At 42.5% G+C, this 11,243-nt stretch overlaps 1 protein-coding gene across 3 annotated transcripts in view; it reads left to right on the top strand.

Annotated features, from left to right (window-relative positions):
• The first annotated feature begins 320 nt into the window (after positions 1-320).
• Tgfbr1 (transforming growth factor beta receptor 1) overlaps positions 321-11,243 on the top strand; it is a 47,505-nt gene continuing 36,582 nt past the window's right edge. Inside the window, exon 1 of one of the 3 annotated variants that reach the window (XM_074051388.1) lies at positions 321-497. In XM_074051388.1, coding sequence (XP_073907489.1) covers positions 407-497 — 91 coding nt within the window. In that variant the 5' untranslated portion in view covers positions 321-406. Of the gene's footprint in view, positions 498-786; positions 810-11,243 lie in introns of those variants that run through there. The other 2 variants (XM_074051389.1, XM_074051390.1) reach the window with 2 other exon arrangements.

Here is an 11,243-nt window from a genome sequence, read left to right as displayed (position 1 = left end):
ATCGCTCAGTCCTGGCCCTTCGGGGCTGGAGGCTGGGCAGCACCCGGGGCTGGCCGGACCCCACCCCCATCCGCCAGTGGAGCGCGAGCGGCTTTGGCAGGGGCAGGGGTCTGGAGGTGCGGCCCGGAGCGCGGGGGCGTGGCCAGCGTCCGGCGCCTGTGGCTCCGTATTGGCCGCCTGGCTGGCCCGCGGGCGGGGTTCGCAGCAGGGTCCCGCTAGGGCGCTCGCAGGCGGCGGGAGGCGGGGCCGGCGGGAGCCCAGCAGCCAATGGGCGCGCGTCCCCGGAGCAGTTACAAAGGGCCGGAGCCCAGGCCGCCGCGGCGGCAGGGAGGTGGGGCGAGGCGAGGCTTGCTGAAGCGAAGCGGCGGCCGGGCCGGGCCGGGCCACAGGCAGTGGCGGCGGGACCATGGAGGCGGCAGCCGCTGCTCCGCGTCGCCGCTTGCTTTTCCTCGTGTTGGCGGCGGCGGCGGCGGCGACAGTGCTCCCGGGGGCGACGGGTGAGTGGCGGCGGCGGCGATAGGCGGGCGGGCGACCGCAGGGCGTGCGGGCCGGGCCCGGCCTCTGGCTCGCTCTTGCTCTTTCTCAAACATGGCGCGGGGCCGGGGGCGCAGGTGGCGGCGGCCGGGCTGGGCTTTCCTGACCCTCGCGGCCGCCACGCGAGCCGCAGGCTGGGAACAGAGGCGGGGCGGGGGCGTGGGTCGGAGCGCCGGCGCGGGGGAGGGACGCGCCCGGAAGCCCAAGGCCGCCCGGCTCGGGACTCCCCAGGGGCGGCAGCGGCGGCGGCGGCGGGCTGGCCGTCCGAGGTCGGGGTGAGTGGGCGAGGGCCCGAGGGGGTGCGGCCGGCGGGGACTGGCGGAGCTGGGCCGCCTCCCCCGCCCTTCCCCGTGTGGCCTTGTTCCGGGCTCCCCCGTCCGTCCGCTGGGGCCGGGGCTGCCGGGGCCGGGCCGGGCCGGGATGGGGTCCGAGCGGTTGCCTGGCCCGGAGCGGGCTCGGAGCCCCAAGGACTTGGCAGGGCGGGGGGAGGGGGTCCCGTATGGCCGAGCCCCCGACCCTGCGGAAAAGGGACGGCCCCAAGCTTTGTGTGTAAGCGAGTCCGGGGACCCGAGGCTCCGGCTTGCCTGCGTGGTCGAACTTAACATTTACTCCCTGCGCCTTTTGGAATGTTTGAATGGGGTTGATTCTGTGAATTCTCAGCTTTTATTTCCTCGAAGGAACCTCGCTTGCGATGAGTGACAGTGGTTTAGACCAAGGCGTCTGTGTTTTTAAGGGAGAATGTTTTCTGTGGTTTGCTAAACTATTAGATCAGGTTGTGATAAATGGTTGTCCTCTACTCCCAGGAAGGGAGGAGTGAGAAACTTTGTTCGCAGCTGAACTAAACTATGAAAAACTAAAATATAGAGCCCTGGCATTAGCAAGTAAAGCGAAAGTGCATTTCTGTTTCCGAAATTGGACAGCAAATGCTAAGGGGGGAAAAATTCTTCCGGAGTGTGAACGCCGATTATTAACGAATTCTAGTGGGTATTGTTTATTAAGACATTACTATTAATGACACCAAACACTCAGGACCAGTGGCATCTGCCCTGTTTTACAGATGAGAAAAACAAGGTGCAAGTGAGGGAAGTTGTTATTAAGTGCTGAACTTAGGGTTTGCAAGGCTCTCTCTTGTTTCAAAAATCTGTGCACCTGATACATACACGAAAGCAGCATAGCTAGCTTTTCTTTTTCAGTCACCTGATGAGCATTTAGTTCATTATTCATGCTTAGATTCTTTTCCCTAACAATTTAAATATCAGATTGGCTTCTTTCTGATTCCTAGAACACACAGGCCTGCATTAGAAGGAACAATGCGGTTTTGGCATTGGCCTAAGGAGAGAGGCAAGTTAACTGGATGGACAGGTGGGAGAATAAATATAATTATCATCAAACATAAGTAACATTTTCACTGCCTTACTTAAAGTAGTTCATTATTTTCCGCCTAGGTAATGTAGGAAGTGTTCATGTATTTAAATAACAGAGTTGGACTTGGATGTCATGACATTGCCCGGTCCACGCCCAGGAGGAGTTTACATTCTACGCAGGCACACATACACAAAGCTCCTGTAGATATTTAATTACTCAACGCTGGACTATCTCACCTTGTTCGGTTGGCCTGGTTGGTAATATTAATGTTTCAGCTGATCGTTTTATACATTCTGAAGAAGCTCACATACTTTGTTTTTATTCCTTGATTTAGTTTCCCATTTTAAGAGTTGAAGTTGTTTCTTTTTGTCTGAGAATCAGTTTTATATTTCTCTGCCCAGGTTCCTCTCTCCAACATAGACTTCTCTAGGGAAATTGGTTTTTTGTGCACCGTTTAGTGCTGCTGTGTCTACATATGTATCCTATGTGAGAATACTGTTTGGTTCCTTTCTGCCATTTTCATAACTTTTTCTTTGAAAACATGCTTAAATTCCAACTCTTCTCCCTTTTCTGGTGTGCAGCCATGAGCTTAGTTCTGCCTGTTATCCCACAAATCTAGTTGCTTTCCAGTGTTTCTATCATCTAGGCTTTTCCATGGGCTACTGCCAAACTCATCTTCCTGGATCATCCCTGTAAAGATTCCCCATTTGTAGTCAGCACCCAAGAGCAACACTTAAGGCTTATAATTACGGTCATCTTGAGGCATCCAAACTAGAGATCTCACTACTTCAGACCCTCAGTGATTTTTGTTTTCTCACTGATTCCTGACTGTTCAGCCTTTTCACTACATATTTAATTTTGCCCCTTTGTGGGAATGTGAGGAGAGTAGTTCTCAGTCCTGACTTCCTGTACAGGTTTAAGTTCTCTTTATCTTCCTCTACTGTGTAGCACTTACAGTTTGTGTTGTCCATTTCTGCCATAGTGCACTGTTATTTAAATGTATTAGAGTATATTTTAGATACCAGAAGGCAAGAGTCATTCATGCCTTTTCTTCCTTGTGTGCCCTCAGAACCTAGCATTGTGCTTTATATTCTGCATAAATGTTTACTGATTAAATGAACTCCATTTTACTGATCAGTCCTACTGTTTTGTGTAAGTACAGGTTATGTATTTCTACTTTGTAAGTCTGTGTATACAAACAGGAAAAGTCATATAGTATAGTGAAAGAAGAAGGGTTTTTTTTTTTTTTTTTTTTTTTCTATTTTTCACGGTGGGTTGAACTCAGGGCCTTACACTTGCTGGGCAGGCACTGTACAACTTGAGCCACTCCACTAGCCCTTTTTGCTTTGGTTATTTTTGAGATAGGGTCTTGCATTATGCCTGGGCCAGAGTGTACCTCAGTCCTCCTTTTTGTGCTTCCCACATGGTTGAGATGACAGGTGTGTGTCCAGCCATTGGTTGAGCTAGAGTCTTGTGAACTTTTTGCCTGAACTGGCCTCAAACCAAGATCTCTGCCTCCCGAGTAACTAGAATTGCAGGTGTGAGCTACCACACCCAGCCAAGAAGTTGGTTATTTGATTTGGTTATTAGTCCCAAGTTTGTCTCTAGTTTTACAGAAAATGGGTGATACCTACTTTGTCTACTGCATGAGATTATGAAGATCAAATGAGAAAGTGTGAGTATTCAGGTTTGAGCTTGCTCTTTTGTATTGTTAGTAATAAGTAAGACTGATGTTCAACCAACAATTCCCATTGGAATCACTTGTGTTTTGATTAGTTAAACATCTTTTGTGATTGATTAGTGCCAGTTAAATATGTTTAATATTACCCATATAGAGCTGTGAGACATTATTATTCAGAGGCAAATAGAGTAGGCTGAAGTGAATGGGGAAGGTTTCATGGACACTTTAGGAAAAGCTTAAACTGACTTTGAAGGGTGTCTAGACAGGTAAAGAGGAAGATTTGATGAGTATTAAAGTTGTGTCCCCAGCTATTCTGGGGCATATACAGGGCAGAAGTCAAAGTTTTTATTGACTGATTGGCAAGTTTCTCTTTAGAGTAACATTCCTTATTCTGTACTAAGGGGTTTGGATGTGTTGACTTCTATTATTTTTCCCAGTTCTAAAACACTGTAATATGTAGCTGAAAACAAAACACAAAGGTGATGGATGTTGAGTGGCTGAGGGAGGGAGAATAACATTATGGGATGGCCATCAGGGCTAGGCATTCTGATGATGAAAGTCATAAGTGTATCATCATAGTTTACAGGTGGAAAAATCTAAGATTAGGTGAATTTCTCAGGGTCCCCTGAGGGCCAAATGGAGACAGGAACTTTGATTTTCTGATTCCAAGTCTTATGACCTATATGGCACTTTAAAATGTGAAGGACTTGGGCTGGCAGAGTGGCTGAAGCGGTAAGAGTGCCTGCCTAGAAGCATAAGGCCCTGATTCAAACCCCAGTACCACCCAAAGCAAAACAAAACAAAACAAAAGATATCTAAAATATGAAGAACTTGAAGGCGGGGATGAGCAGGATTAGGATGACTTCCTTAAGTGAAGTTGGTCTTGAATTTCACAGAATTTATGAAAATTGAGTTCTGTGGGTGGGTAGGAGGGAGAATGAGTTTAAAAGTTCCAGGGAAAGGTCAGCATCTTTTTTATTGCCCACAGAGGACGTGGTTTAGTACTCATTGACTGAGAAAAGTGGGCTAAATGTAGTTTGAAATTTGGTCTTGTTTAAGTAAGGTGTAATTGAATTAGGGAGTAGTAACTGAAAGACCTTGGTTAGGTGTTTAGCATTTTAGACTATCTACTTTGTTGTTGAAATTAAATGGGAGAACTGACATCAAAATAATCAAGGGGGAGGTAAATCTTGTTCCTATGGGGAGAGCAACTCGTGGGGGCACCTTTTGTTGAAAAGTTCCAGGTCTGGTTGGAAGTTACCAGGACTCAGTACCATTCTTGTAGTGCCATTGTATTGTATCAGATATAATCATATGTAGTTTAAATGCGTTTTGAAAGTGGCATTACTGTGGCCCTTGCTATGTGAGAATGTGTCTCTTTAAACCGTAGAGACCCCTCGAAATGTTCACAAACTGTGTGCCTTTTGCTTTTCCCTCTTGGTCATGACTTACATAATGCAGTGATTTCTGAACAGATGGACTGTGGTTTGATATCATGTGGTTGGGTCACATCTTTGCTTCCTGCTTCTGGAATTAAGGGCAGATGCTGGCATGTTTGTCAGAGATTTTTATGCTTTGTTTCATAGAACTGGCTCCAGGAAACTTTTGTAATCTTCTCAAATTTATGGTCTATTTTGATTAAGCCTAACTCCCAATATATAGGATAATATGAATGCCTTTTTTTAACTGAATTTTTTTCAATGGCAAATATAAGCAGTTTCCACAAACATTAAAAATAGCTACTACTCTGAATTAGATCCATGTTTAGCTGTGTAGTTCGTTTTCAGCTCAAGTAGTGCAGGTAGATTTCTGGCAGCTATGCTTCTTCAGTATGAACTTGTAATTGGTCATCTTGTCAGTTTTTCACCTTAAATATGCCTTTCTCAAATCCTAGTGAACTTTATGGGTCCAGTTTTATAGATCAGATCTGCCCCCCCTTTTTAATAAAACTACTCAGTTTGACAATCTGAAAGCAATGCGCATAAACAGTGATTTCTAATTAAAAAAAAAAACAATTATGACTAGCAGGCTATACATATGGACTGTTTTGACTCCCCCCACCCCCACTCTGGGGTTTGAATTCATCCTTGCTGGGCAGATGATGCTGTATACTTGAGGCATGCTTCCAGCCTGCGTTTTGACACTTCTTGAAGAAATATTGTAAGAATGTGCCAGCTATTCGACCTGGTGGCCTTACACCTAGATCCTCTTGTCTTTGCTTTATTTCCAGAGCAGCTGGGAAAGCCAGCCACCATGCCTGGCTTTCAACTTGTCTAAATTTTAGTTTGGCTCTTTGCAACTGCAATTTACTCAGAGGCTTACAGTCTTTATTTGAAGGTGTATTTTTTAGGTAATTTGAATCTCATGAGTCCAGTGGTAGTTGATCACTTATTTCTATCGATTTATACATATTCATAGCAAACTCTTTGCTTCTAAAAGTAAGTCAAGCACAGAACTGAAAATAACTGAAAATTTGAATTAGAGAAAAGAAAAAAAACTGTTACCAGCTGTCATTAACATTTTGGCTTTTCCCATCCCCATGAATTTTTTTTTTGTATTTAACTATATGAGTGGCTTATCAAAGCTAATAAAGGTGTTTTTAAGTGGCAGAGAGTTTCAGCTTATAGAAGCTAATTTGTTCTTTGCAAATATTTAATAGTGATCAACATGATGGGAAGTATAGAAAAACTAGGAGGCAGACTTATTTTTAAGAAATACGCTGCTGAGGAATTAGATAGGGACTGCTTTGCAGAGGTGGTAGGACTTGATCTCTGTGCCTTGCAGGACAGATAGGGTTTAGAGTAGTTGAGGGCTGGACTGATGTATGTGGAGAAGAAGCATGCTAAGTTTCAAAAATTTTTAAGGGACTGAAAGTTCATGATGTGCAGAGGGCAGGGTCAGGGGATTAGGAAAATAAGACAGGTGGTGGAAAATAAGACAGAATGTTTTACTGTACCACAGAGGAAATGGAGCAGGATGGCTACCTGGGGGGATTTTGGAGTTGGTTTGCTGTGTGACACATCAAAGAAATCAGAGAAGTGTCTGTTCCTTTGCATGCATGCTTTTGCCCCACATATCTTACAGCCTTCTCCCTCACCTTTTGTAAGTCTTTGTGGAAATGTAACCTTTTCTTGGTGAGGCTTCCCCTAACCACCTTTTAAAAAATTATCTTATTCTCCTTTTTTTTGTTTGTAATACTTTCAACATGTGGTATTTACTTACTTACCGACCATATGTATTTTCTTACTGTGTTTATTGTCTTTTCCTTCCTACTAGAATGTAAGCTTCATGAAAGCAGATATCTGTTTGTTCCTTGGTATGTCTCAAGTGCATAGAAAGTTCCTCGTGCTTCATAGGTACCTGTGAATATTTGTTAAATGGCAGAAGGTCTTAGCTGTAAAAAGGCAGAGTGCAGAAATTGAAGGCTCCATGAAGCAGGGAGGGAGATAGTTTTACATCTGGAAAATGTCTTTTTTTTTTTTTTTTTTTTTTTGTGAGATTGGAGTTTGAACTCAGGGCTTACTTGCTTGCAAAGCAGGCACCCTACCTACCCATTCAGCCACACCTTCAGTCCATTTTGCTTTGTTTACCTTTGGAGATGGGGGTCTCATGAATCACTTGCCCAGGCTGGCCTCAAACTGCCATCTTCCTGATCTTGGCCTCTCAAGTAGTTAGGATTACAGATGTGAACTATTGACGCCCAACTGGAAAATGTCTTTAATAAGGATTTTGGTGAGAGAAAGATTAAGGGGAAATGAATTCTGGCTTGAGCAGGTTGAGTTAGAGGTGAAGGTAGCCCAGTGGAATTGTTCAGTAGGCAATGAAGGTAATAGACCTTGCTTGAAATGGGAGAGGATCTAGGAAAAAAAATGACTTAACAGTATTCCCTTTTCACCTCAATCTCTTTTTCTTTGGATTCCAGTGACCTAAGTGGGATATTCTAATCCTAAAGTTATAGCTTGTGTCTGGAGCCCTGCTTAATTCACTGGGGTTTTCTTCCATCCTGTGTTGCAGGTACTTGCTTCGTATTTCCCCTCACTGGCTCCCTAACACCAAAAAATATGCATTCAGAATGTGATCTTCTGCTGGCAGAGTGACTCAGTGGTAGAGTGCCTGCCCAATAAGTGTGAGGCCCTGAGTTCAAACTCTAGCACTGCCAAAAAAAAAAAAAAGTGATCTTCTGGTTGTACTGAGATTAACAAGCTGTTTGGTCTCTTGAGCATCTGCTCTGGTTCCTGGCTGAAGTAGAAGACAGGAAATTTCCTGTTTGGGGCATGGGGTTTGCACCACCAGCCTGAGATCATGGTTGCTGATGTTATAGGTATCACCTTTACTATCTCTTGGAGTTCTCTGATGGCTACCTAAATGCTTTTCCTACTATTGTTTTGCTTCATTACCCAGACACTAGAGTGCCTGCCTAGCAAGTCCAAGGCCCTTAGTACAAACCCTATCACCACCAAAACAAACATTTGTATAGTTGAATCTCCAGACAGTCTTTATATTTGTTTCAGGTGATTGTAAGTTTGTTTTCCTTCCAACTTTGAAGGCAGTCAGTTCATTTGATTTGATTTTTAGAAATTTAATAAAATCTTTGTTTATAAGAATAGGTATACAAGCCCTGACATACTTGTCTGGAATTAACTGTAATCAGTGTATCTCCCTGGGGACTCATTTTCAAAGTAGGCTAACTGCTAATTTATATCATCATTGCAAAGGTAGTATACAACAGTGTTTATAAAGTACCTAGCATAATCCTGACATCAGTGGGTATTCAATAATTGTGAGAATTATTATGTATTTAGAAAATGAAGGACTGTTTTTTTTTGAAGACTAGAAATATTTCATAGACCGAATAGCAAATTTCAGCTCAAGATAAGGACTTTCTATCAACAGTAGTTGCTACAAAATGGAACATTGTAAGGTAGTATGTTTCCTGTCACAGATTTTCAGGCAGAGGCTAGGTAATCTCCTTATCTGAGAAGTTGTAGAAGAAATTTCTTGCATTAGGTGGAAGGTTGGACTTGATTATTTGAAGTTCTGTTTTCTACTCTGGCGTTCTGTCTTTTTAGGAGTACTCCAAATGTCCTTGTTTACTGTTTTTAGCCAGTATACAGTCTAAACCTCCTTAGGATTCATGGTTTCAAGATGAACACCATCTCATGTCTTCCTTATTATATGATAAAAGTTTTCTTACTGATTAGCTTGTACTCTGGTCATTTTCCAAAAAAAGGATTGGCAAATAAGGAACCCCGATAGCTTGCATAGATCTCATTGCCTATAGTGAGATTTCACGAGAAGCCTACCACCTTTCTTAAAATACCAAGATAGCAGTGCTCACAGAGTTTCCAAAGGGTAAGGGATGTTGGGCTTGGCAGTCCTGATTCTTGTTCTCAGGCTTCCTCTTTAATATGTATTGAGAGTTCAGTTTAGTACCACTGCCACCAGATTTCTTCTTCAGTTTAAGGCTCTGATCCACATATGTATACATGAGTTCCTAATGCCAGTGGAACAGGTGATGTATGGCTCGGTATTTAAATCAAGCTTTTCTGAAAGCTACAGGATAATGAATAGAGAGCAACATGAAATTTTTCAGCTTGGCCTACAAAGACATTTTCCTAATGTCTTTATCTTTTGGCAGATACCATCAGAATGTTGTCTCCAGAGGTGAACAGAGCGAGACATGCATTTTTCTTCAGAGAAGGCCACGTAGGCCAGATCCTGAGAGTATCTTTGCTCGGGTTTCCTTTTTGAAGAGCTGTGTTCATTTCTGGGAGATGGAATGGTAACTTTAGGAGAGATCAAACTTGTGTGGCTCTGGTACCAGTCTCACAGTAACCCCATTATCCATATAAAAAATACCCAAATATGTTAGTTTGACGGGCAGTCTTTGGTTAGAACTATTCTAGCTTGTCCCTGCTGCTTAGCAGAATGTTTATAGAAGTTTTTGTATAGGAGCCATTGGGAAGTAAAGTGAACAATTTGTGTTTATCACTTTCCGTGACTTAATAAGGATATGCTTTACTTATTTTGCAGTTGTTGGCTATTTTAGACCTATCCAGTGTTTTCTTGATCTCACTAACAGGACTGAACCTTCTTATTTTTGTTTACTTGCTTCAGAATAACCATTCCATCTAGATTTCCTAGGTGTAAACCTCACTGATTACATAATAGTGTATATTTATAGTTCTAGGACACTTTGTGCAGGCATCCTGTTACATTTTTACAATATAAAATTTTAAATATGCATTGAAATACAAATAGATCCTATGAGAAAAGCAAAAACAGAGCTTTTTCTACTAGAAGCTGGAACTACTGTGTGTACACACACACAGACATTTTTGTCGCTACTAGGGTTTGAACTCAGGGCCTTCACTTGCTAGGCAGGTGCTCTACGACTTGAGCTACTCCACCAGTCCTCTTGTACATATTGGAGAGCACTGAACATGAAAGATATAGCTAAACCTGAAGAGGAATAGAGATAGAAAAGCATTAACTGGCTTTTCATTTGCATGTGCACATACACATAAGTGATATATGTATGCTTTTTCTTGCTTGATATATTCATTCCCAAATTAAATTATAATGTGCTGTAATTGAGTCTCTTTTGTTTAGCACATGGCTGTTGATTTGAGTATTCTCCAGTTGAGAAACTGGCATTTAATTTTGTTATTCATTGTGCAACAGATTTAAATAAAAACATCAAGATGGTTATTGTAGATTTTCTTCAACGATAATTATATACAATTATTTTACCAAAATAAACAAGTTTAAGTAGTTTTAGTTGTTTTATCTCATTTTACATTTGGAAAAAAAATATAAACCAGGGGTCAACTTGCTTGTGCTTCTTAATGAGGAAAGATAATTTCTGTTTGCATGTCCCACCAGAGCATTGTAAAATTGGTTCTGGTACTGAAAGTGTAACACAGCACTGTAGATTGCTTTCTTAGAACAAATGCTCTTTTTTTTTTTCTTTAATTTTCTATTATTTTGCTTTCCTCCTTTCCACAGTACATTTTACTTTTGTTATCTTTATGCATGTATAAGCTTGAGTCTTTCTACGTTCATATAGTCATTCTCACCATGATCACAGCTGTATCATCTACTTTATCCTTTTGTAAATAAGAACAATAAAACAAGGCCACGTAAATATTCTAGCTATCATTTAAGTTTTGTCAGGTTCAGTTTGCCGTTACCTTATTATGGGAAAATGGAAAGAGGGGAGGAATCTCAAGGAGAGTAGGCATCAGGCAGAAATTTTAGGGAACATTCTTCAAGGATCCACTGGCTCAGAATTAAATGTATATTGCAAACAGGTAGTGTGCCTCTGAGGAAATAGTTGTCCTAGCAGTTGGGTGCTTTTGTCTAAATTAGCTTGGGATACCCAGTGTCGGAAAGCAAATCTCATGGAACAAATGGGCATAATCACCTGTGAGCCATCCCAAACCATAGCTAGAGCCTACTAGTTGCCTTGTAATATATGTCATAATTCTGCAAGATAGTCTACTATGCTGTATCTGCAGTTCTTCAAGGGCTAAATAACATCAAAGTCCTTATGCCTCTGACCCTGGCAGATCCTTATCTTATAACTGTCCCCCTACTAGAAGCCTTCTTCAGTAACTAGTATGCCATCAGAAATTGGAAGCCCACCATATTCCTAATGCCA

Source organism: Castor canadensis, chromosome 13 (assembly GCF_047511655.1).
Source record: "Castor canadensis chromosome 13, mCasCan1.hap1v2, whole genome shotgun sequence".
NCBI lineage: Eukaryota > Metazoa > Chordata > Mammalia > Rodentia > Castoridae > Castor > Castor canadensis.
The sequence above is the reverse complement of the archived record's forward strand: the minus strand, read 5'-3'. Positions and strand labels throughout refer to the sequence as shown.